Source organism: Xiphophorus hellerii, chromosome 17 (assembly GCF_003331165.1).
Source record: "Xiphophorus hellerii strain 12219 chromosome 17, Xiphophorus_hellerii-4.1, whole genome shotgun sequence".
Taxonomy (NCBI): Eukaryota; Metazoa; Chordata; class Actinopteri; order Cyprinodontiformes; family Poeciliidae; genus Xiphophorus; species Xiphophorus hellerii.
In genome coordinates, this window is record NC_045688.1 from 19,183,311 (window position 1) to 19,210,758 (window position 27,448).

Consider the following 27,448-nt stretch of genomic DNA (forward strand, 5'->3'; position numbering starts at 1 on the left):
GGAGGAAGGTGGAGTAACTGGAGCGAACCCACACATGCACAGAGAGAACATGCAAAAAGACATGAGGCCAGGATCTGAACCTAGGACCTTCTTGCTGCTAGGCAACAGTGCTACCAACTGTTGATTTCAATGTTGCGACCTGGAGCTCATGCTTTTGTCTTTTATGTTTCACAGTCATTGAAAGAAAATCAAACCTGGTTAAAATCAGAGACTCTTGGTTAGTTCTCCAAGAGAACCGTTAGTTGTTAAAACAATCTAAATGATTGTACAGAAAATAGTTTTATAGAACAGCAAAGAGGACAAACTGATTATCTCTTATCAATGTTAGTATTTTATTTGTCATGGTAACAGGTGAGGCAGTGCTTGAGCTGCCTCTCCTGCTCTGCTTCCCACAGCCACAGTCACTTTAACACTTTTTCACAGCTTTTCCACTGTGGTACCTAACAACCAGTCCATGTCTACCGCAAACTTAACAGGCTTTTTGTTTTTAATGAGTCTGTGCATGAACTCTAATGTGAGCTTGTATAAACCAGTGATGAAATAAAGACTCAGCCCTAGTGTTAATCATTAGAACTTTCTCCTGCTCACTCTGGTCAAATCAACATCTGCTCCACATCATATCACTTCAAGCTCACGCTCTCACTCTCTGTGAACTCTTTGCAATGCGCAAGACTCTTCAGCTAGAAAGGAAAGACAGCTGTTGATACACTACTAACAAGTCAAGTCCAAAACCTGTTCAGGAAATGTGGCCCAGAAACACACAGAAACATTGCCAAGTTATTTGAGTCCCCAGGTTCTTGTTGTACCTTGTTTGCAGAGCACCTTTCTTTCTCTCTGCTACAGTAACATTATCAGATTTCTCATTGTTCTAATTCAGAAATCAGGACACATTCTTTTGTTTTCATATCAGTTCAAGTCTGTGTACTCTATCTGCTTAAAGGCTCTGCAAACCATCTTACTCTTTCTTACTTGTTCTGCCATGGATTGTCTTCCAACCTTCTGCGGTGTTTTGTTTGTAACCAAACTCAGAAAGTCTTCCTGAATGCCTTCTGATGTCAAAAGTTGCTTGAATAGTTTAATGTTTTTATCCACTCTAATATTACTGTGCTGTACTGAGAAGTAGTGAAAGTTTCTTTGAAATTCTAAGAATGTGTATCTAATTAAATCAGTCCTACACATTGTACTGCACAACAGTAGCTTATACACACTCTTTTGGTATTTGTGTGCATAGAAGAAAAGTAACACTTTAGCTTGTGTTGTCTATAGTTCTTTACCTGATCACAAGAGCACAATTCTTAGTGAATCCCACTGGTGCTCCAACTAGCAGGTGGGGAGGTTTTAAAGTATTTTTTCAGATCTACACACTTGATCAGTCAGTCTGGGTTAACATCCTCCAGTACAGAACATTCTGCTGTACTGATGGCCGACAAGCTCAAGGTAGAAAGTGTACTGACCAAAGAAAATAGTTCTGCGACTCTGTTAGATTGCAGTGCTGATAGACAGGTTTACTGTCCTCTCTGCTATGAATCAGGGTAAAAGCATAAAATTCATATCTGAGGTGGTGCAGAGGTGCGTGTTATTTATTTTTTTTATTCTCAGCATTGAAAGCCTCAGCCAGTATATTTGTGATGATTGCTGTTTATGTAACATCTTCTTCATTTCATTTTTTTCCCCTTCTAGATTGCTCAAGGTCAGTCAGCAAAGAGATGCTGTACATTGCATGGTGAGTTCTTACGTAACCCTGGTGTTGCTCACGCACTCTTCTTCTCTTTCTTTTCCTCTCCAGGATTCAGTTGGATTTAATGTATGCAGCAGAAGTTCACGAGTTTCTAATCCTCAAACAAGCGGAACGCGGCGAACACACGTCTAGCAAGAAGGTTCGTATCGCTCTCATCGTGTACTGTGTGTGCTTATACGTAGGCTCTGTTCAAAAATTCTTGCAATCATGATCCCTATTAATAAAAATAGATAAGAGATAGATCATCTTTAAAGAAAAAGATGATCTCTGAATATGCAAGGAGATGGTGAAGTTGTGATTAGGTAGTCCAGCAGAAAGGAAGTGGTCAGTGGAAGTGCCATGTCCAGAAGCGTTCGTGTAATGTCTGATTTAGAGACACTGTTCATAGCACTGTAGAACGTTTCTGGAACAAGTTGTTGTGGTCAGCTGTGTTGTTATAGCAACCCATCAGTTTATAATTATGAAAGGTTGGATGTTAGCTTCTACATGTTTGACATTGTTGACTGAAGTTGCTATGTATTCCAGCCAATACTAGTAATTTTGGCACTATTTTTAGGAAGCTACAGCATTTTGACTAATGTGCCATGAGCTGAGGATGCAATTTAAAAACATCTACATTTAATATTATGTAAAGGTTTGATTATTTAAATATAGATAAACCACAGAACATGAACGGTTTTCCGTGTACTCAGATGTCAAAGTACAGGCCAACCTTAAGAAAGAGGAAGCATTTCAATTTTTATGTAAACACTAAGAATCACTCGAATGACCCTGAAAAAGCTGGTTGTTACAAGGCTGTAAATATTCAAATTAGGTAAAAGTTGAGAGCCGAGAGCAAAGTATTTTTCTCACAGAGACACACACAATTTTTTCTTATATGAGTGGGTTTAAGGAGAAGTTGTTTTTGTGCATTCAACTTGAAAACTGGAGAATTCCTGGTCTCAGACTCACATCCTACTCCACACTGACACCTGTTTCCTATGTACACATCTGTGGCAAGCGGCAGCATGTGGTTAGACCTCAAGCATGTTTACTTGTTGGTTTGTGATTCAAGAATGGAGGGAAAGAAATGTTTGTCAGAAAAAGCCTCCTCCTATGTAGATGACTTGAAAATATATTTACAAGGCTGGGGAAAGGAGGCAATGTTGTTGAGTCATGGTTGAGTCAGAGCAGATATGATGACACTTCTAACGGGATTGCGGTGTGAATGAAACTCAAACACACTCATATACACAAACTAGTCTGCAGCATTACAGAGGAGCAGCTGGAGGGAACAAGCACAGGAGCCGTAGGAGCCTTTCAGCTTTAGCTGTGTGTTCTTGGACCTTTTTATGGCTGTCGTTTCTTGTTAGTAAGTGCCTTCAGGTTTCATGTCACTTGTTGCTCATGTATTTAGGGTGAAGTCCAGACTGTAAGTTAGTTTAATCTTCATGAATTTAGGAGAAGCATTTTCTGCATTGTGTGGTGATGTTAAAAAAAATCTAATTACAAAAATTGTCATTCTTAGGGATTTTATTATGAACCGGTCAAATGATTTTTAGACTTTGTTATACTTTAGTCCCCTCCAAATGTATTGGAACTGTGGAGTCAAATTCTTCATTAGTGTTTAACCTACTGGCAATCACATGAAAGATGAGACATTAAGCCAACATTTCATCTTTTAATTTCAGCCGTTAGATCCAGATCTTATATATCACTTAGAAGATAGCAACATCATCTTTGTCGCTTCACTCCTTAATGTTCTTCTATCACATTTCATTTTAATAAACAGATTGAAGCTTCTGGTTGTAATGTGACAGAAAGTGTTAAAGTTGAGTGGGTGGGAATACTTCTGCCAGGCTGAATTAAGGAAACATTGCTGTGGGTTTTGTCTTTGCTGAGTGGTGTGTTCTGTGAGCATAAAGAGGGACAGGTTAACTCCTTAACTTTCCTTTGAAACACATTTTTGTTATCTGAAGTGGATGTGGGGAGAGTTCTCTCAAAAATAACATACTAAGATCTTTCAAACACATACTGGTATCACGAGTAGATGTGCTTAAGGGTCCAGCATGGTCAGAACGGGGTGGACCTGTCGACATGTGGTCATGTGGTCGCTGGATTTTTTTTTTTCACACTTCAAGGTCCACTTCCAGAGACACGCTGAGCCGAGCTCCTGTGTCATGGAGTTTTGTCACATGTGTGGTTTACAGCCGTACAGTAAACACACATAGAGGCAAAGAGGAACAAATATTTCGAGTTCACAAGTTCAGAGGAGGAAGGAATAATAATTTATAATCTGCAACATCTCATTTTATTTTCCGTGTTTTTGAAAAAATAAAGAAGGGAAGGCATTGGGGGAACGTTCACCCGTTACATCGGACCAACCCAGTCAGAGGAATTCAGTGTTTTGGTCCAACATTAAATACAATTGGTCCTGAGAACAATCCATCACGCAGAAGTTACACGTACCGATTTCGGCAGTTTGGCCCAACCATGCAGTCTCTGAAACTGTCATCCCTCCTGTAGGATAAAACTTATTAAAGGTGCTCCTTATTTATTAATTCCTTCAGACATTGCTGATATAGTGCACAATCTTAGATTATAGTCAAATCAATACTGGAATCACTTTTTTAAGTTGCCTTGAATATAACACCTGTTTACAAACTACATCTGCTTTGCCCAGTTAACTGAACACGTCGTCATTCTTTGTTCTGCCAGAGCTACAGCGCTTTAGAAATGCTGAGAAGGCTAGGTGTGGCACTGCTGTACCTTTGACCTGCACTGTCAACGAGACATTCAAAGGAACTTTATCTCCACCTTCAGAAACATTATTGCAAACCTTTATCTGGTTGTGCTGACAGGAAGGAACCAGGTTGTTGTTGGGAGTCCAGTTTGTCATAGTTACAGTCCTAAATTAACAGGCACACACCTGTGAGTGTGTGGTGTTAATTAGTGTGTGAGCAGAGGCCTCGCTCTGTCAGAGGTTGAATCGCTGCAGGAGGTAAACTGGAGTTTGGCTTCATTAGTGAGAAAACTAGTCCCTGTTCAGGTGACTCTCTGTCTTGAGTAATTGCATTAACACACACACACACACACACATTGGTAAAGGTCCAACTCATATGTGTGTGAGTCCATGTGTGCTTGTGGCCATGCATCATGCTCTCTAATTGGAGCTCCAGCTCTCACCTCTTCTGAGTGAGCAGCTGTTTATGTCCACTGTTGTGTCCTACATTTATGCAACTGTTCCCAATCACTGTGGTTGCCAACAGAGGCAACGCTTTTCAAAACCACAATTATACTTTAGTTTAGAGCTAAATCTAAGGGTATAATATTGAAAGATATGTGCATCTCAAGGATATTCATGCTTAGCAAAATTTTGTTGAATAGGTTGAACGGAAAAACACAAACCGCTGTACCTGTCTATCATAGTAAAGAGAGAACTGATCCTAAAGATGAAGCTCTCAGTTTACCGGTTTATCTACATTCCCACCCTGATCTATGGTCACAAGCTCTGGGTAGTGACCGAAAGAACGAGATCCTGGATTCAAATGGCCAACACGGGTTTCCCTCCATGGGGAGTCTGAGCTCTCTCCCTTAAGGATAGGCTGAGAAGCTCTGTCATCCTGGATGGACTCAGGGTGGAGCTGCTACTCCTCCCTGTCGAGAGGAATGGGCATCTGGTTAGGATAACTCCTAAACACCTCACTGGTGAGGTCTTTTGGACATGTCCCACCAGGAGGAGATCCAGAGGAAGACCAGGACACATTGGCCTAGGAATGTTGGGGGCATTAACCTGGACGAGCTGGTCCTAGGGGCTGTGGAGAGGAAAGTCTGGGTATATCTGCTTAGATGGCTGCATCCATTGCTTCAACCTGGATTGGATGAATGGACGGATGGATGGACAGATGGGATGGACCCCTCTATGTGACCCTCACTGTTCATTTCCACAATGGGGTCCAAAACTGGGTGGTTCAGGTCATTTCCCTGCTGATGCTGGGAGAGTCTAAGTACTCCATGGATGTTGCTGCCTCACTCTTCTGTGAACCCAGATCTCTTTACAGACAAAACGTTTCACATAATTGTTTATAGTTAAATAAAAAGTGACCAGTTATGTGTTCACTTTTCAGTAATTTACGTCCTGCCTACGGACAACAGATCAAATCATCTTCAAACTGTCTTGGCTGACAGGAAGTTCGTCCTGCATTTTCATTCTTTGGATAGTGACTTTCTAGGATAACGTTGCACATGAAAGCAGATTAGTAAAAGACCAAAGAAAAAACATAAAAATGTGTTTCAACCACAGTCCAAACTCAACCAAGATTTCTTGGACAGCACTCTGAAACCAGTAAGTATCTATTATAAAATTCTTGGCACCCATTTTCTGCATATTTTACTTCATATTTGGGCTTATTCCATGTTAATGTTAAGAACTCCAGTACCCCTGACCTCTGACTTTCATGTGTTTGATGGTTGTGTGGATAAAACCTGAATCTGCTCCTGGTCCGGCTACACTGGTCCGTAGGGCTACACCTCTGATCCATGTGCGGCAATAATGAGACTCATACCCCACAGGGAGGGTGTGAGAACCGCATCCGCTTTCCCACAATGTCTTGTGTGTACAGAAAGGAGGGAGCCAAGGCTGTGACTCGGACACAACCTCTCTTTGCCTTTGGCATCGCCATGGAGACGGAGACTCTTTATATAGAGTCCCTTGGCTGCTCTCATTCTCCTGCTGCTTATCATTCCGTTCGTATGTTTGAGGCTAACGGAGCACAGTTTAGAAGCTGCAACTTGTTCCAACGCAGAGCTAGAACGGTTTTATGTGTGGCTCGAAGGGCAGAGCAAGGCACTAACCCCTCAAGGGTGTCAGTACAAATCTACATAGAGTCAAAAATGTGAGTGTTAAATCAGCTGCTTTCCAACGTTCCCCTGGTCTTCTCTCTCAGTTCTCATCCTTCTGGGGTTTCTGGGATCCTGGCCAGGTGGTAGGAAAACAGTTTCACTCACACACACGAAACTCACAGGAAAACACTCTTCTGCCTAGAGGGGCAAATTGTGCTCTCTGAAGTCAAGGAAATGACACAGAGTGGGAATGAACACACACACACACACACATACAGCCACAATATTTAAGGGCTTCCTCCATGTACTCATAAACACATGCGTAAAGTCCTACAGCACAGCAGATCCATAGTTCACTGGCATGTGGGTGTGTGCTTCGTTCGTGTTTAGCACATTTTTTTCTGAGCCTGTTTTCAGGAGACACACCCACTTTTCTGTGTAGGACAGGACACACACAGAGTGAAAGAGAAACAGGAGTGTGCACCATAATTCTGTCACTGTCAGGAAACTCTTAGCATTAGGCACTGAATCAGAGGATGTTGTGAGGTCAGACATAGTGACAGGGACGATGGAATACTGATGAGTTCACTGCTGAGATTACATGGAAACACTTACTGTGCACAGGGTATGAAAAGCAACATGATTTTGCTTTGAGTGGATTGCATGAAGATCTGTAAGGAGGCATGAGAAGGAAACGAGCCAACTGAAGCAAGTGTGTGAAACGGTGAGTTAAAAGGAAGCAGAGTAGTCTTTGAATGTAAATTTGATCCTGGCAGTGTTTGTCTTGGTGCTTCTTTACATTAGTGTCTACATAAGTGGGTGTGTATGCAGAGTCAAGTAATACTCACCAGGGTTTGCTTACTTTACCTGTGTGTTCTTCCAAGAACTTACGTCATTGGATAGGAACAGGATCCACCAAGCTCTCATCCGATACGTCTGCCATTAGCCGCTCGCCCGCTCTACCTTAGAGCACTCTTGTTTTCATCTGTTAGAGAGCACAGAGCAGTTCCGACTGCTAGAGACTGTCTGTGTGTTTCTGAATGGGTGTGTGGGCCAGAAAGAGAGGCCAAAGTCTGGGAGTCTTGACTGGATACCAAATGCCAGTAAAAAGTGAAAGTTTCCAAAGTCAAACCAGCTCCAGGCTAACAGATATGTACAGGATTAAGTGAAAGAATAGCTTGAATGTTTCATGTGGGTGTGATCTATTTATTATTATCACAAACTGACATCTAAATTCTAATTAAAGTGGAAAGTAGTTTTTTCCAGTGCCAACAGGAAACCGCAAGAAGTATAGATTCATCAGCAAAGTTGTAAGGCTTCTGTGTACAACCTGTGAAGTTTGAAAAAATAAAGGCCTTAAAAGTGATCCTTGAGGAACGCCACAGGTTACTAGAAGGCTTTAGGAAATGATCATCAACAGCAGCAAGTAGCTATGAAAGGACAAACATAAAGGCAACATGTTTCACAGACAAATTAAGAATTAGATGATTAGGAAAATCGGAGTAAATCTGCTGACAATAGTCCTGTAAACACCCTGCATGTTACTTTTAAGGACCCTCATTTCTATAACTAGAGTTTAATACAGATGTATTTCCTGGTGGCCTTCATAACAGTCAAGATGGGGTCAGCAGGAAACATTTTGCTTTACTTGTAGACTTCCTTGAATTCCTTATATTATGTTTCCTGCTTCAAACGCAACAAATGCAAGAAGTCGAGGAACAAAGCAAATATTTATCTATTTCTTGGTTGTAAGACGAGTAGACTGAAACTTAGTGTTCTTTCACTTCTGTCAAACCATCAAAGAGGGAATTTCCACCTGTAACATGTTAAGCACATGTTTTTAGTTCGTTTGTCAACCTGCCCAACCTTAATACCTTTTCTTACATCCACACATTCCAACCACTGGAAGAATTTGACAGCTAAACAGGTTTTCACTGACCTGAATGAAATCTGACGTCTGACCATACAACCTCAGGGTTTTGATTGGACTTATATTTTCTATCAATATGCACTTCCAGTAATCCAGTTCAACATTTTTCCAGAAGGTTATGAAATCTCCTCCAAGTTTCAAACATATCCTATGATTCATAACTGTGGGTAATGAGTGAACAAACGAGGATATGAACACAAGCTGCTGAAACTGAGCTTCTTTCTTAGATTGGCCAGATATAGATCAGAAGAGGAGCTCAGCTATTCTGAAGTAGCTTCTCTTCTTCCTCGCAAAATACCAGTTCAGGCTGTTTTGCCATCTGGCAAGGCCCTCTGGACACAACTCCAGGCAGGTGTGTCCAACAGGACATGTCCCAAATGTTAGAGCACATCCAGAATTTACAGGACCTCAACCCTGTCTTGTAATAGAGTGAACCCCAGGTATTTGAGAGTAAGGGACCATAAACTCATGGAATGGGACACCTGGATGGGCTGCTTTGCAAATGCCAGTGTGTAAAGTAGAATTATGTGTTTGTATTTCCTTTTCCCAAATTGACTTTTCTTTCAAATATTTGAACTTTTCTCTCTGTTGCCCTCTGAGAAACCTGATACTTAGGTTATTCCCCCATCAGTTTGGTTCAAAGTGCTATTCTACCCATTTAGCTTTTGAGTGTTTCAAGAACCTGAGATCATTCATGCAACTTGAACAAATCTTTAGAAATGTGGACTCTGGATGCTGATGTTAGTGTCGGGATGTTTGTGCCACTGCAACATGTTTAGCAATGAGATGCTCTTTTAGGCTTGAATAGCTTTGCTAACTCCTTTGAGCACAACTTGAAACCAACAATGGTCTTTTCCAGTGTCCCATCAGATGTCTTTTTGAAGCCCCATGAACCCCCAGCTGGCCTGGAGAAGCAGTTTTGTTGCCCATCGCTGTTGTTTGCAGATGCCACTTGCATCAGATTTGTGTATCTACCAGAAACAGGCAAATGCAAAAGTTCTGGCTCTGATCTTCTTAAAACAAACAAACAAAAAATGCAATTAATAGCAATGATAGCAATAGCCAAAAACCCTGAATGTAACCAGAGTGTTTTGAATGTTGGAGCCTGAGCCTTCAGTAATCCTCCTTACATACCAACAGACCAATGCCCAGCTTTCCTAACCACAATATAAGATAATCCAGATAGGTTTTGTTTCAGGAATATAGTAGATCCCCAGTAATCACAAAATTATGAACCATAACGTATAGCAAAAATACACTTCCTCTATAAATTCATATAGCTGCTTACCTTAATTGTTCAACACCAAATACACCTTAATATGCATTAATAAGCATAGTGGCAATAGTATTAGCCTCACTCCAAAACCTAATATCTACAGTCTTCCTTATTTTTGTTCTAGGAGGCACAATCAAACTAGCACCAAGGAAGAGGAATGATGCTCCTGAGTTGGCTATAATGACTTCTCCCCTGTCCTTGCATTTACAGATTTCTTGGTTCCTGTAACTATTGTTCAGGTCAGAAAGACTGGACTCACTCCCCACCTGATCATAGTCAATAGCCATTTTCTGTGAACATGATGTAGCATGAATGAATAAAGCCACAGATCCTGTTTCTACAGTGCAAGACAAGCCTGCTTGATTCACTTGCACACACAACACACCCTCCCATCTTAAATTAGACACAGTTATGTTTGACACCAGTTTGGACTCACTCTTTGTCATACACAAGCAATGGAACCGGAAAGTCAAATCTCTGGTCATTGCATGTGTTATTTAAATAACTGCATGAATTTAGCCCACAAAGGTTTCTGAGAATATCATAAGTTCCTCTTTGGGCTTTTTGGGTTTCACTATTAGAAGGTCAATTACCGGTATATAAAAAGGTTACTTTTTTTTTCAAAAAAGGGCTCTTAACATCCTAATGCCTCCACATTTTTTCATAATGAGGCATATTCGATACAACATACAACCAATGAAAATGGATAGTGGCCCCATTTCTGAGTCGGTAACCAGCCAGTTTTGTTGTTTATTTGGTTGAGGCGGTTCAGGCCTGTGCAGAACAGCAGTGGGGACTGAGCACCTCTATATGCCACATTTGATGAAGACTTTTGTAATTTGTAATTGGCTTGAAATTGACCTCTTGGATTGTTTTCCACAGCCCCATGAAGTTTGCATCAAAGGTTCTTATTGTTGTTGACCTTCTACAGCTTCAGGCATTCCAAGATCCACATTTGGGTCTTTGAGTGATAAGCTTTCTTGTAATCAAAGCAATGAACATGTTTGTTTCTCTGGCTTTGCGGTCTTTAGTGAGGATTTTGGCTCGTCTGGTAGTGCTCCCAACCTTTCTGTGCCTGTGTCATGTATTGATCTATGTCCCTGCTTGTCTTAGCTGGTGTGATGCTTGACAGAAGCTTCCATGTTGTAGAGAAACAGGTTATTGGCTGACAGTTGGGTGTGATTGTCCCCCTTCTTGGGTCCTTTCATTCTCTGGACGATTTGGCCTACAGCCAGACATTCAGGGTTGGTCCCATCCCTCATCAGTTTGTTCATTTTTGCCGTTAGGTGCTAGCTGACGCAGGCTGCATGCTTTGATGCAAAAATGCAAGAATGCAGTATTCTTGTGATTCTTTGTTCTTATTTTCTATTGGGTACAAAACTAGTATCTTCATCATGGAGCTAGTATGACATTTCCTCTAGTCTGAAATTGATATCAACCAGAAAAGGCCTGATCTGGCTATCACTGATAGTGAGCTGCTTGCACTAAGCTTTCTAAACCTTGATTGTTGAAAGCATTCAGAGTGTGACAGTATAATAGGCTTGATTACAGTGTGTGTAAAATCCAACAACTTGTCATCTATAAGAAATTGATTAAACAAAGCAAAATAAGACATAGCAGAGCTTTTTGGAAGCATGAACACATCCTGATCTAAAGGGGGAAGTACAGCTGGAAATCCATCATGCCTACAATAGTCCAGGATGACTAGTTCTTACCTGTTGGGTTTGTGGTAAAATCTGCAAAATACATAAAAGCTCACCAGCATGCTAGCATTTTTATCCTTAATGAATATAAATCACAACACAAAAATGACGTGATTAAAGAGATGTAGGACGATAAACTGCTGCCAACACGTTTGAAAGAAGACTCTTCAGCTGCACACAGGCTGCTAGCACCACTGCCAGCAGACAGAGGCTTCTATCTTTCACTTTCATTTTATTAATTAGCCTTCACATTCCAACTTAACACCCACTGTCACATATTAGCAGAGCTGGAGAGGCGTAAGGGTAGGGGCGGTTAAAGAGTCATGATAGCCATGTTTTTCACCAGACTGAATGCAGAAACGTGAGCACCTTTAACCGTAACACAGCTGCTCATTCGAGGAAGCTCTCCAGGAACCGAGCCAAGGGGAAACCACAGGATAAGCTGTACATTTAGAGGCTGACGCAGGTTTTGACGCACTCTTCTGAGGGCGTGTGCGTGTGTGCCTGCATCTGAAACACATTCATCACATGGTTACTGCATGTCTGCCTGGCAGGAACGCCATCTTTTTTTGCACTACATTGCCTGGAATAGTTGTTCCACATACTTTCAGAGTAAGCTGTGTGCGCGTGGGGGTGTGTGTGTGGTGGCGGGGTGCGTGCATGTAGGGGTGTGCGTGTCCAAAACAATCCAGCCAGGTTATTAGGACCATAAATGTCTGTGTGTGTGTGTGTGTGTGTGCGTGTGTTCTGGGGGCTTGGGGGGATGAGTGGCTGCTCTTATTGGAAGAGAAATGACTAATCTGGTTTACTGTAAGTAGAGGATGTGTCATGGTAATGTCAGCCAGCATTGCCGGAATCCCACCTCGTCCAAATTTTTTGTAAAACAAGGGCAACGTCTGAACGCTGATATTTTTCTTTGATAACTTCCTCCCACTTCAAGTGAGGAGTGAGAAGTGAAACCTTCCCCTCCTTCCCTCCTAAATAGATGTTTTCTGGTTAACGTCAGATCTATAAACAGCTCAGTGCTGCTATTTTTATCTAGCTTCAAATTGGCCTTTTACGATTGTTTATCTGCGTACCGGGAGGAAAACCGAGCAGCTTCTGTTGCTCTGGGAGGGGACTGGAGCTGTGAACTCTTCCCAGAACTGAACTCAAACAAAGCCAGATGTCTGAAATTCTCCAGAAGGAGATGATTGTCTTTTAGTGTTTTTCTTTTCTTTTCTTTCCAAGAAGGAGATAGGATCCGGAAAATATGCCGAGCTAGTTAGTTTTCCGGAAATCCGGGACTTTTGAGGCTTTGGGTCATGTGGACTTGTTTTCCAAATCATTAATGACTTCTGAGTTCATCTCAAAGTGTTCCGCAAGTTGGGAACATAAAATTCTCATTAAGATTTTCTTTCACTGGACTTATAGGGCCAAGACCATCACCTAAAACTAGTATCACGTCGTAATTCTCTCTACACCAAACTTTACACTTGACCCAATGGTCAGTGAGGGGCCAGTTGTGGAAAGTTTGAAGATCAAGTTTAAAAGTAAATAGATGTAATTTTGCAGTTTGTTTTTTACAGACATATTGTTTCTAAAACACATGCAGATTTACAGTACATTTCAAAAAATGAGAGTAATTTTTAAAAGTTCATTTATTTCAGTCAGTTTAATAAATGAGACATTATATATGTTAATTCCACACAGACTGGTGTTTTTAAGACCATTTCTGTCAACTGAGGATTTCCTCTTACAGCTGAACTTGACATTTAAAACTAGAAAATTACATTGGACCTATTGGCATAATAAAAAATATGTTAAAGGTAACTTGAAAGGTTCTTATTTTCAAAAGGTACTTTTAATCTGACAAGCGAGCCTCATCAGAACACATTCTAATTAACTTAGATGTGCCTGATTGTGGTTTATGAATGTAGAAAAACAATATCCAGCAATTTGTTGTAATTCTGATTTAAATATCTCTATACTAGAATTTCTTTCCTGTTAGCCCCAAACAAAATCACAGACAGCCAGTCGCCTTCAGCAGTCATCTTGTTAGTAAATAGAGTTCAGCCGTGTCTCATTTAGTCTCAGTACAATTTTTATACTGTATAAATCCAGCTGTTGTTTTTCTGGCCTCGCAGGTTTTTAGAGAACTTTAAAGAACCGCAGCAGACGGGTCAGGGAGAACTCTGTGGAGAAGATTAAGGCTGGCTTCTTTGGTGAGATGTTTAAAGCAATATTCTAAGCTTTAAACGTCACTGAGCTCTGATCCATACATCATCTGAATATTGAGAGAGGTCGGCGCGAAAACAAACCCGCTGAGATATGTCACCTTAAAGGAAAGGCTGGGCAAGAGGCTCTGGAGGAGCTGCAGAGATCCTCAGCTCAGGTGGAAGACCCTGTTGATTTCATTCTGTTATGAAGTGGTGCGGTGTAGGTGATGGTGAGGCAGACGCAGCGGACCCAGGTAAGATGATTATGGTGATTTAATGGCGAAAACACAGTCCAAACAACAGGCAGGAACGCACATTAGACGCGACACTGAATTGACAAGCGACATTGACGAGGACCCGACGAGGAACAAGGAACACAGGTGGAGTTAAATACACAGCGGGTAATCACAGAACGAGACACACCTGGGAACAATCAAGGGGAGGACAGGACAACGAAGAGACTCAAGAACACAGAAAACTCGAAATTAACACACAGAAAACACAGAACACAACACATTCAATGTGCCCGCCACAAATCTGAAAAAGAGAAATCTGGTGTTAAAAAGAAAGAAAGCTTCCAAAACAAAACCGTTTGTCTTAGTTCACCTTCCAGCAGGACAACAAGCTGACATGTAGAGCTTAAGCATATTAAAGTATATTCATGTGTTATTACAGTTCAAAGTCCAGAGCTTAATCTAAATGAGGGAGACAGGGGGGACTTACAGACACATGTCACACTTATCAATTTCTTCTGTTCAAAGGCTTCAGAGTTTAATATTTTTGTAAAAGTACGAGACAACCAACATCCGTCTGAGAATAAATTTAAACCTAGGAAGCAACACTTAGCTTTCAGACTGCTGTAGGTAGAAAACATTCAGCTCACTATCCTCACTGGTTTTCTCTTTAGCCTCAGCAGTTAATTGTTCATAATATTAACTGCTTGAAACAAACTTATTAAATAGGGTTAGGGGTTAGGGGTTAGGGTGAGCCTGATGTCAGGACCAGTCTGACCTGCGTCAGGCTGCATGCTGGGATCATGCACGTCTCCCTCAGGGATTTCACTCTGCATGTCCTCTGCCTGAACAGAGATCCACTCTAAACAGAATCTACATTCTCTCTGCAGCTTTAAAAAGACCAGCCAGATAAGATAAACCACATTAAATCTTAAATGAAGATGATATTTAGATACATGCCCTGCCCTGCTGTCCATATCCATCTATTTATGACCACATTGTACTGTTGGCTCCTTCCATCATGCTACAAAGTTCAAATAACCCAACAAGTTTGTTTTCACTTTACAATAAGTTCCCTGCACTCCACTGTTCTCCACATTCACCATAGATGTGTAGTCAACGCATAATGTAATCATGCCTATGTGGACCAAAATCTCTGAGGAATGTTTCCAACACAATTTTGAATCCATGGTGAAGAGAAAACCTGTTAATGTTTGGAGACAGATTTCCTGCAGCCCTGGAGTTGAGTGGGCTGTCACTGGTATACGTCCTTCCTATAGGAAACTCATCATGATTGGACACAATGAGATGTATATTTCTATCACCCCCTGCTGTCCTCGCTGCACACAGAGGACTTATTCTTGTCCTACTTGCCACCTGTAGGTTCACCGATGACGCCTGTGGCAGATGATGCACACTCTGCTGCCGCGCTGTGACTAATAGATATTGCTGTGAGGCGAGAGCAAGCTGCCCGTCTCCTTGATTAGTATCTCTCTCTCTCTTAAAATCTCTCTATTGATCTTTTTTTCACGTCTTCTGCAGTAAAAACTTTAAATCTCGCTGAGGACGTGTTTGAGAGCAAATCATGAGTCAGAGATCTAATTGGAGTTTGTTTAGTGTGACACGGCAAAACTGAAATCACGAAACAGGAGAACGTGTCCTGACATTAGCTCGCTTTGTGTAACGTCACCTCGACCTCTCTCCTCTACAGAGGCAGCAGGAGGAGACGGGCAGAGCGACCAGCAGGGTGACATCATCGCTAACCATGGGAGCCTGGCCTGCTGGTTATGCCAGCGGTGCGACTGCGTGTCACTTCCTGGGAGAAAATGGAACAGGAAGCCAGAGAGAGAGAGGTGACAAGTGAGAGCTTTAACTCCATAATGAAGCCGTTCTCCAGTAACAGGGAATGGAGTCCTGCTAATGTGTGTGTGTGCGTGTTCAGCTCTGTGTAAGTGTGTTTCTCACACACTTTGTTAGCTCAGAAACCTCTTTTAAGCTTTTAACAGCATGTCAACACTTTATTTTGACTATGCAGTTACAGCAGGAACTCCGTGGAGAAAAGGGCCCAACGGCCCCTTTTTCACCGAGTCGGGGATTTCGTCCTCTGAACAATTTTTTAAAAGAACAGTTTGGAGCTGTGGTGTGAGATAGAGAAAAAATAAAATCCAAAATCAGGAGCTGTTGATGCTGTTTGAGTTTGGCTAAGCTGATCTGCAAAGTTAGAGCTTTTTAGATGGCCTCTCAGTCAGTCATTTGGAATATTTTCAAAGATTCAGATATTTAAAATATTATATAAATTCATTACACACAAATGATTATGTGTGTAGTGAATATTTAATACCTAATTGTGATGACGATGGCTTACATTTCAGAAACATCCTAATTCAGTTTATCGTTATGTAATGAGCAACAAAGTTCATGGGGAAGAATCCTGACTCGGCATTTTCCCTGCAGATACGTAGTCTGGTAGAAACCACCTCTTAATTCTACAATTTTAAAATTCAATGAACGTAGTTAATATAATTTCTTGAAATTAGGTTGGAACAACTTAAAATGGAGGGATTTGGATGAACTGATGCCCTCTTCTGTCCAAATGTAAAATTACTAGATTGAAGTTGAAAATTCAACAAACTTTTGGGTCATGAAATTAAAGACATCTTATTGTGAAAAAAAAGGATCAAGAAATAATTATTTTTTTTAAATTAAAGAGAAATAAAATAATACAAAAAGAGACAGCTTATTGTGATGTCATTCCAGCTGGTTCCTCCTAGCAATAGTTAGATAAATAAAATGTTCAGCTAACTCTCCCACATTCATAAATGTTATCGCTTTGTGAGATTAAGCTTCACATCTTTTTTACCTGGATGAAATGATTCTGGAAACCTCCAACAACTCATCACCTGACACCCTCCTGAGACAAACGCAATCTGTTTCTTTGTTGGCATGGCAACCTGGCAACTTACGTAAGAACAGGGTGCCTTTTCCAACAAACAGCAATGTGTGCACAGGTCTTTGTGCTGCGATGTGAGACACACACACAGTGCTGCATTCCTCAGGCGACCTGGTTGTAACAGGCGTAAAGCCATGGAATCCAGTGGAACCCAGCACTTCCTCTTCACTCTTCAGATACAGCTGAGATATGCAATCACAACTACAGCAACTACCCTAATCGCTGATGGTGATGATGCAACATGCTGGCAGCTTTCTCAGTGTGAACCAAGCAAGGCGACGGTTTTGGATGTAGAAAACAGGACGCAGATCAGTCCAGCCAACAGGGGTATTCTTCCTACAAACATGGCATCTTCACACTCACAAATATAGAGTAATGGTCTTAGGCCCTAGAGTAAAGGCCTGGGGCCTAATGTCATCAGCTAGACAGGAAGGTCTTGACAGCGAGAGCTTCCCACCTTCCTTCCTTCCTTCCTGTGTGTTTGTGATGTCAGATCTATGGCTTGAGTTCAGAGCTGACAGCAGCTGCTAGGATTTTCTTCCTTACATGCAGAACCGTCATGAGTTGTCAGCCTGGTTCTGTTGGAGTTCCTCCCTGCTGCTGGAGGGCAGTTCTCACATGCCAACTGTCTGTGACACTGCACTGCCATGACAACAGCGCTCATGTTTAAAGTCTGAAGGATATTTGCCGTCACTGTAATTTTCCCTTCTGAAGCAGCGGCTCAAACAGCAACACAAAACCATTCAGTGTGAGAACATGATTGACTCCATATGAGTGAGTTATAATGTTTCCTCACTTATAGCCTCCCAGTTGGTCAGACTACCTTAGAAGAGCTGAAATAGTATATTGAAATGTAATATTTTCAAATTCCATATTTGAAAATAGTGTATTTCTTTGATATGTTATTTTAAAGATAGGCCTGTCGCGATAAACGATAAATCGATTAATCGTACGATAAATTAAAACTATCGACGTCATTTCAATTATCGGCATTATCGTCTCTCCCGACCTTTTTCTCTTTCTGTTAATGACACCGAATGAAAAAAGGCTCAACTCCGGTGCTCTCCACTGACTCCTCCCTTCCTCATTTCCTTAGTGTAAAGCCCAGCGCACACTACACGATCTTAGAGCTGTCGGCCGTTCGATCGGGTTCGTTCCTGCCGTGTGGTGTCCAACAATGGGCACAAAATAATGGCTACAAGTCCAGTGAACTAATTTTAAAACCAGGTATTAATCAATGCTTTACTACAATCTACCTGCAATGCATGTGGCTAGTGTCAGCGTAAAGTCCTGACTGAATGAAAATCATTATAACCTATTTACTTCACGTTAACGAAGAACAGCTGAAAAGTTACCGGGTTTATCAACTGCGGTAGCAATTTCGCTCCAACTCCTCCCATTGTCATTTCTATATTCTTTGCATGTTGAATAAACATTAATGTTGTTTCCACGTCGGCTGGACTTCGGGTTGCGCCGTGTCAGCTGTTTGGGATTCCCCGACGTAATTTCCCCTCAGAAAACACGGAGGAGAATCCTCGCTTTCTGATTGGCTACCTGTCACATTCAACAGGCTGCGTTAAGATCCCAGTCGGGGAAAACCCCTGATTTAGATCAGAGCGGCAACGAGGATCTACCTTAACACACCACACAATCTTAGGAAGACCAAAGGTCTAAGATTGTTGTAAGGGGATAAATAGGAGCAAAAAATCATATAGTGTGAACTATTGCATCAGGTAGTCTATGTGCCCGTCTTCTCTATTTAAATCTAATTATTACTGAAAGGCAACATAGTATACAGACTTCATAATCTGCACTCTTTGGGTTGAATGCAGTATTTATTTCCACTTTGGCTTTATGTTGTTTAGTTTTTATCAAGTACATTTTTTGTTAATGGAGACTGAGAATCCATTTTGTTTTTGGTTGTTTTGTTTATTTAGTTTATCAGCTCCAGTGTTAAATATTCTTTTGAAAATAAAGTGTATCTATCTTTGGCAGGAAATCACATGCATTATTACGTCATTTCCATTAAATCAGTGTAAAAAGGTCTTCAGACAATATTATCGTTTATCGCAATAATTTTTTGAGACAATTAATCGCTCAGCAAAATTTGCTATCGTGACAGGCCTATTTAAAGAACATTATTTTCTTGTGTTTGTGGATTTATCTGGTTTTACTAAATGTGAGCATGTTTTCCAGAACAAACATTGGCTATGTTCTCATTACAATTGTCTGGAAGTCTTTGTAGACATTCTGCTCAAGTCGAAAGAACACTGTTTCACAAATGCGATGCTTCCATTAAATAAGAAATAAAATTAAAATTACACGTGAATAAGAATATTAGGAATCATGGCAGCAGTGAATGTAAAACAATTACATAAAATATATTTATAATTCAGCCGTAGCAATAGCGCTCATCATATATCAGCCAATCAGAGGGACCACCGGCATTGGAGCAACAAGTATCTTACATTTGGGAGTGGCAATTTGGGGAAATCGTAGTTGTTACGGAAGAGCTATGGATTCAACACACAACTTTTTATGAACTGTGATGATGTGAGAACTCTGCTGGAGACAGCTGCTCATTGAAAAAAAACAAAAACAAACCATCTATTTCAATACAGTCAAAAATAACTTTTTTTTATAATTTCAATTTGCATAATTTAATGGTTAATAGAAATGCAAGCAGTGCCCTCAGTTAAGTAAATTAGTCCACCACACTTGAAGCAAGTGGCTGAAGGCTTGTTGAAGGCGAGACACATCTAACACCTGCTGCACTGAACCATTCAAACACACATCTTTAATACAGAAATGTTGGTGTAATGAAAAATATGTTTGCTGTAGTGAATCAGCGTCATTTCAAATGATTTTCTGCTGTAAAGCAGCACTGGAATGTAAAATAGTAGAAAAAGACTGAAAAAATTATTAATGACTTTACCACAGAGGAAACTGTCATTTTAATGAGTAATTTCCACATTTAATAACTTGAATATGTTTTAGTTAAATATTAGGTCATTTAAAGTATATAACAGTTTAATACATTTGTTAACATTTTGATGTAAAATACCACAAATACATGTGCTTAATAATCCATGGTATCTTGGATTGTGGCTCTTTTGGTCTTCCGTAGAGCTGCTCTTGGGAAAGCTGTACATAATTTAGAAGAGCTCTCAGACTTGGACTGGACTCCTCCCAATCAGATGCCCCAGTGGACACACCTGTGTGACCATCAGCTCAGCTCCTGAGGTTGTCTGACCAACTGGCAGGCTTTCAGCTGAATCTTCTCCCAGTCTGTTGGGAGGTGAGTATTAGTTTATTTGCACAAGTAAAATGCTTTTTTCTTCATCTTAACTTTATTCATACAGACTGAAGGTTTCTTTAACTGCCTGTTTCTTTAAGCTGGTCATGTTGCTCTGTTCTTGTTTAATCAGTTTTTTCACACAATGCTTAAGGGGAAACTCCATGAGCTCTGCTGTGCTCCCTGGATCAGGTTGGTGGGTAGAGTTGATCTCCTGGCTGTAGCTGAGCTCACAGAAGGCCTTCTCTAAGAAGCTGGTTTCACGTGGTGGTTTAGATGTTTGTTCCTGTTGTCTAGCACCATATGAAATCAGTGTTCTTGGGGACAGAAGGATCGCTCTGGCAGCAGGCAGGCAGCCCAGCGCTGGCCTCTCCCTCTAAGTCGCCACTAAAAGATAACTGATTTCTTCTGGTGCTTAGAGCCATCTGCAGCCTTCTAGCACCATTTGAAATCGGTTATGACACTGTGGATCACTACATCTGAGGCTTAGCAACTCATCTGGAGACGACTGGAGAGAAGCACTGTTGCATGGATTTGTGTTTTGACCCCTTTTTTTCTTTTAATGTGGCTGCAGTTCACAATATTTGCCACCAGGGGTGCCAGAATTCATAAAAATACAGATTGTCCCTAAAATCCAAATGTCATTGTGCCTGTTTGTATATGATAATGAAATTCTGACGGTGACGGCTGTTTCAAAAATTAAAACCGACTGGGGGACAGTGGAACTGTTCTGGAGTTCCAGTTACCAAGATTGAGCAATTGGAGACCAGAATATATTAAATTAATTTTATTCACATTTTAATGCATTGTTGGCTCCAGTCAGGATTAAGAGAGTGGAAGAACTTTGAATGTAATATCAAACTGACCCAGAAAGAGTTGCTTCACAAAATCCTAACATTGTAAGAAAACAATGAACCGCCTATCAGTGAATGCAGTTCAAACACATTCATTAATAATGAAGCATCCTGGACTAGGACTGAAATGATTCATCAGGTCCATCTATTACTAAAATAATTGTCAACGAATTTAGTTAACAATTAATCACTAAGTGGCGTAAAAATACCTCTCAAATATGCCATTTGCTGAAAGAACAGTAAAAGCAGTAAAAAGGGAAAAAACAGCAACAAAAAAAACAACGTACATTTACATTTAGGATAAAAATGTAAATCTGTTTTATCTTGAAATGGGATAATTTTAGCTTTACCTGGTTAAAAAGCCCATATTAAGCAATTTTTACTATCCAATTATTAAGTGTTTGATCCAAAACTACTCACCAGATCCGCTCTACACTTCATTGTTGTTAACTACAGATGCATTCTGTACAAATGACCAAGCATTCACTAATTGAGTGTTATTGCAATAAAATGTTAATTTTCCTTACTTAAAAATGAAATTAACTGTTTATTTGCAACTTTCAATGTATTTCTAATATTGTACATTCAGAATGAAGTTTGGCCTGCAATGGGTCAGTGTGTCTGTGTGTGTGTTTGAAATAAATCACAAATATTACTCATAAAACTTATTAAAAATTAAGGCTGAAAGTATTGCAAAATCTATGCTGTTTATGCTTTTTTTTCCTATAATGTTGACTTTTTATAGCCATGCTTTTATTACATGAACTGCGATGCTCATTCCCATTCATTGTTTGTTCACCTAAAGTAACTGAAGTAGGCAGTGTGAAGAAAACAAGAGAATTAAAACACTTCCTCCTCTGCCTTGCATGTTTTAGCTGTTTTTGCTCCATAATGATTCAAATGACTGCATGACCTGCTCTGTGCTGCAGGATCCCATAAGAAGGGAAATGCCTACAACATGCAGGCAGTTGTCCCTGAGGACCAGAATGTAGAGCACATGTTATAAAGCAATTAAAATAAAATCTAAAGAAAACGTAATCATTGAAATATCAACATACATCTAGTATCAGCCGCTAGCTGATAAACGGCTACAAAATACTAAGATGTACATAGTGCCAGTTCAAATGAAAATCGTTTTGACATGCATCAAAGCTCTCCAGGTTGATAATCAAACCTCAGACCACTGCAATAAAGCACAAGACCATCATTCAGCTGTCTTCAGTCAGAGGCCTCTTACTTGTTGAAGCTATAGTTGCGAGACTGGCTGCTGCAGGAAATCCTTCCTGCCCTCATCACCACCATCCACTATGACTCGTTGAAGACAGTTGGATGAGTTACAACTTTTAATGTGTTTTTGGGACAAGATATTTTTTTAAACTGAACTGAATCTACATAATGGTAATGTATATAGAAAAGGAGCCTCATGTTAAATTCTATACATTTATTGTGGTTTAGTTTTCTTATATACATTTATACATCCATATAAAAAATACTAAAAAGTCAGGTCAGGAGGAACTATTGAACTCCTCGCTGTAGCCTGGCAGCACAGACAGCACTACACTCTTAGCACCTGCAACAAAACAAAGACAGAAATGATCGTCAGTTTTTTATCCATGAACATGTGCTGGTGTCTACCTCCAGCAGAAAAACATTCCTTTTGTCTCTAAGAGTAAAGAACTACAGTCCTGGCCAAAAGGTTTTGTTGTGAAAAATGATCAACTCCAAGGGCAAAAAAGAAATTTCTGTAAAACTTTATAACATCAATACAATAGCATGCCATTTCTTACAGTCAAAAAGATACTCATGACTGTGAAAGTATGCAAGTTTTAAGAAATGCTGAACAAGATAATGTAAATCAGATCCCAAAACCAAATTACATTCATACAGTCACTATAAAATGTAATTTATAGTCAGTTTTCCACTATCTGCTGCATGTTTACCATTAAGATGCTACTTTAGGCTTGAATAGCTTCAAAAACGACCAACCGCTTTTAGCACAACTTTAACACAACAATAGTCTTTGCCAACGTCCCATCATATTGCTTTATTGTAGCAGAAGTTAACCCCACCATCCATCGCTGCTGATGGCAGATGATCTTTGTGCGTCAGATTTAGGGGTGTACCAGAAACATGCAAACACAAAGGTTCCAGCTCGGGACTCTTGTATGTGAAAAAATGAACACATTAAAAGTCCCTTCATAAGCCATTGTCTGTAGCCACTTATCCTTGACATTTCTCATTCCTAACACTTTTGGCCATGACTGTAAAAACAGAAATATGTGTCCAAATTTATTATGCGTTCAAAGTAAATGACCTGAACTGGCGAGGCTGTCATAAAACTGCTTTATTTCCTCCGCTGTGGCAGGTGGAACTACAGGTGTAGACTGTCTTGAATTCTCATTGATGGTCTGAAATGACACACACCATGTTCGTATGTCGCACCACATCACAAGTCATTTTTCCGATTCTTTAAAGGAAACAGAAATGCACCTTTCTCCTCTTATTTGGGTATGAAAAGTTGACGTCATGCACAGGTTCGACACTCCGCCGGTTACGCGGAGAGTTTGGAAGGGCAGGGGATGACTTCTCCTGCTGTATGCGCACACCTTAAAAAAAAAAAAAGATCAGAACACTGTATGTAAATATTCAGATCCATATATATATATAACAAGCACTGCTGGGAAAACAGCAACTTACATGCATCAAGTGCAAACAGGGTGGCGGCAACATGTGAACAGACCACATCTGCACTCGTCATACATGTGCAATGACCAGAAACGACGAGGCCACTGGGCTCAATGATGGTCCACACAGGGTGAGGATTCTCAGTGAGGCCTTCAAACTGGATCACCTGACAGGAAAACAAAAGAGCAAATAGGCTTTAAATGTGACATTTTATACTGGTAAGAGTAGATGGAGGAAAATGACCACATAAATTCTTCAACTTAACTAGGAACCAACAGGCAACACTTGGACACCACTGAGTGGTCCAACAGGACATTGATCCCAAACACACAACCAAACTGGTTTTGGAATAAATAAAGCTGCTAATAGACATGTTTGTGGACTGGAGGAAACTGCAGTACCAAGAGAGGACGCACACACGCACAGAGAGAACAGACAAACACAGAAAGACCCCAGGCAGGGATTCAAACCCAAGACCTTCTGCTGCAAGATAACAATGCTACCAAAAGTGCCACCATCTACCTAGGTAGAAGCCAAACAAGAAATTCTACCAGTTCTTTAAAGACCACTTAAACGGCCAAATGTATTTTCAACATGGAGGTGGCAGCATCATGCTGTGGGAATGTTTTTCTTCAGCAGGGACTGGGAAGCTGATCAGAGATGAGTAGAGCTTCATCTTTCAGCAGGACAACAACCCCACATCAAAGCATATTCATGGTTTGAATGGCCTAGTTAAAGTCCAGACCTAAATCCAACCCAGAATCTGTGGCTTGACTTGAAAATCGCTCTCAATCCAGTGGAATCGGTTTGCAAAGAAGAATGGACTAACAACTGCAAAGTGAGTGTTGCTAGCAGTTCCTGCCATGGCGACTGATTGGGTAAATACACTTCTACAGAGCGTCACTTCTAGTTTTCAGTGAAAGGTACACAAACGAAATAAAAGCACAATGATTTATTATTAGTTTTCTGACATTTCAGAGTTTCCTTTCGCTTTACAGTTATTCTGTGCTTGGCTTTGATTCCCAGCAGGTTTTCCAGTCTGTCTCACCTTGCTGGTTATGATGAACTTGTCTTTCCTGGTGCACAGCATCAGAGATCTGACCCAGCCACGGAGGAAGAACCGATAAGCGTCCAGGCTCTTGTATGCCTTCAGTGCGCCTGCGCTGTACCCTGCATGCAACACTAACAGTTTACAGACTATCTGCCGATTATACAGTCCACTATAGGAGCCAACGTACCTGGTACTTCGATGAGAAACATGAATATATCAGGGTAACACAGGCCTGGCAGCTCCTCGATGCGACACTCTCTGGCGGGTTTTTGCTGTGTTGGGGGGATTAGATACGGATCTTCACCCACAGCGGAGATTTTATCATCATAGCGTCGCCTGGCAACACGGTTCAGTCTTTGGTAGTAATCTGACTTCATAATAGTTTCAGACCGGCGAACCTTCTTTGTAGAATGTGGCATGTCTTCCTCTGTTTCTTGTTTATGTTTCTCGTTTGCTTCTTCTTCTTTTGTTGTAATGGCGGCTGGCAGCCAGCATTGGAGTAGTGCTGCCACCTATTGAGCTGGAATGTGAGTGGTAGCCTATATGAATAATGAAGCTGTTCTCTATTTTCACATTACATAACCCTTATAACATTACTTACGTTACACCCGATATCTTTTCTTATTCCATAATCTTTTTTGCTTTCTTCTTTTTTATATAATTCCCCCCTCTCTCACTTTCTCTCTCGCCCTCTCTCCATCTTTTTCTCTCACTCTCTCTCTGGTGTTCAATTTCCTATTACATATGTCTAAGATACACTTTTATTATTTTTTGTAAATCTGTTTTCCATATCGTTACCATCCTAAAATAATGCAAGTATTCTTCACTTATGTCTGACCTGTTATTAATCAGGTTAAAGCTGTTTGGCCACGCCCTTCCAGTGAAGGTTCTTGTCTCTCATTGGTTAATTTTTGGTCTTCCGCCATGTTCAAAATACTACTGACGAGCTTCTCATGTTGTAGTCATTGTATTATTAAGATATTTAAACAAGACAGTTAAAATTGGGATGCTCATTACGGTGAAGTGGAAAGCGCCATGTCGCCGTCAGAGAAAGAGAAAGGGAAGGAACAAGCAGCCGACATTAAGGTGAAATGTTCCGCGGGTGAGGCAGAGTCCGACAACAAGACGCTAAGACGGTGAGTCGCTTAAACTTGGTTTGTGGACCGAACCAGGTTAGAACCCCACTATTATTAACACAGTTAGTAATACTGAGTCGCCATGTCGCTCTCATGAGACATGAGAGCGACATGGCGATTATATGCAGACCAGCAGAATTGCAATGGCTGTACTCGATTAAAAGGACCAATTCTGGCTGGACTAAGTGCAGTGGCGTCTCAATGCCACAAGATGGCAGCAGGAGACCACTGGGATGCAAAAATAGTACGTGTATGTGCAGTTTGTCTTTTAGTTTCTTATATTTTTCTATTTGTAATATTAATGGGATTATTGAGTTATTTGGCACAGAGCAGGTCATTGTTTTTTTTATTTAGGTCTTTTCAGTGTTAGTCTTATGTAGGAAAAAACTGGTTAAAGTCCTGCCATGAAATGTAGAGGATGTAAAAAGTACATAAGGAAGATATTCCGGAGTTATTAATACCTTACAGTGCTTAACAAATCTGAGCCCATATATAGAAACCAACAAAAAGAATGTTGTTCTATCACAGATGTGTCTTTCATAAGAAACAGGTAAAATATCTGTCTTGTATGTGTACAGTTTTTGACTCCCCTTCCTACAGGTCTGTAGTGAGACTATTCTCACATCATCCTTGTGATGGAGTCCTCCATCATCCTGAAAAATCCACAGATCATTGCCACATTTGAATTGTTTGAAGAACTTGCATTTGATTTCATCCTTTATTCAGGGCAGTGTAGCTCCACACATGGATATTTCTCTTTTCTTATTGGTCTAATTGGGGCTGATTTTAAAGTGGCAACATAATTCTGTAAAAACTCCTCGTATGCTGGACACTCCTGACATTCTTGAATGATTTTTATTTAGCTGGAGTACATTTAGCTGCAATGTCCTGCATGTGTTTATGTGTAGACATGAGAGTATTTTGGCAATTTCTTAATGATTTGTGGATTATTTAAAAAAAATAAGAATTTATCAATTTCAGTTATAATGGTATGAAATGGCATTTAATTTTTATTTTAAAAAAATAATACTTGACCTAGGCACATGGAAATAGAGAATATGGTTTCACGTGTAGACATGACCATTTGTCTACATATTTTGGTAATTTTCTGATGATGTTTTTGTTAATTAATTTGGGTAATTATGTTCTAAAATCGACTCACTATGCACACAATGAGGATGACTCCATTCTGCTTTTTTTTTTTTTTTTTTTTTTTTAACGTAGCCAGCGCTAACAGCCAAGGATTTCAGTCTGTTCCTTAGAGTGATGAGATTTCTGCTGGACCCTTTAACAGCTTCACATTTACAGATGATATAATTATGCTAAGATGCAGATTTCTAATCAATGCACCAATCAGACTTGTGACTTGGTGATACTGATTTTCTGTTTTCTTTAGACTTTGACCTGTTGAATATCAGTTTGACTGGTTCTATTTTTTTCTCAAAGGATTGTAACAAAAAAAATGTCTGCATGATCTACAGAGTTAGTACTTCCCTTCATTGTGTGTTGAAGCCAACAGAAAATGAATGTTGCTGTAAGCTTTTTCCTATCTTTACCTAAAAACATTTGTCCATCTAG

The 27,448-nt window shown here is 40.4% G+C and overlaps 1 protein-coding gene across 1 annotated transcript; it reads right to left on the reverse strand.

The window, feature by feature from the left end:
• Nucleotides 1–22,424: 22,424 nt before the first annotated feature.
• Nucleotides 22,425–25,213, reverse strand: LOC116737116 (uncharacterized). Its single transcript, XM_032590111.1, has 6 exons — nt 24,922–25,213; nt 24,732–24,853; nt 23,696–23,849; nt 23,489–23,604; nt 23,313–23,406; nt 22,425–22,568 (listed from the first exon to the last, which is right to left on the reverse strand). Exons 1-6 carry the CDS (start codon nt 25,151–25,153, stop codon nt 22,504–22,506), a joined length of 783 nt encoding a protein of 260 aa, XP_032446002.1. The 5' UTR covers nt 25,154–25,213; the 3' UTR covers nt 22,425–22,503.
• Between the last annotated feature and the right edge of the window lie 2,235 nt (nt 25,214–27,448).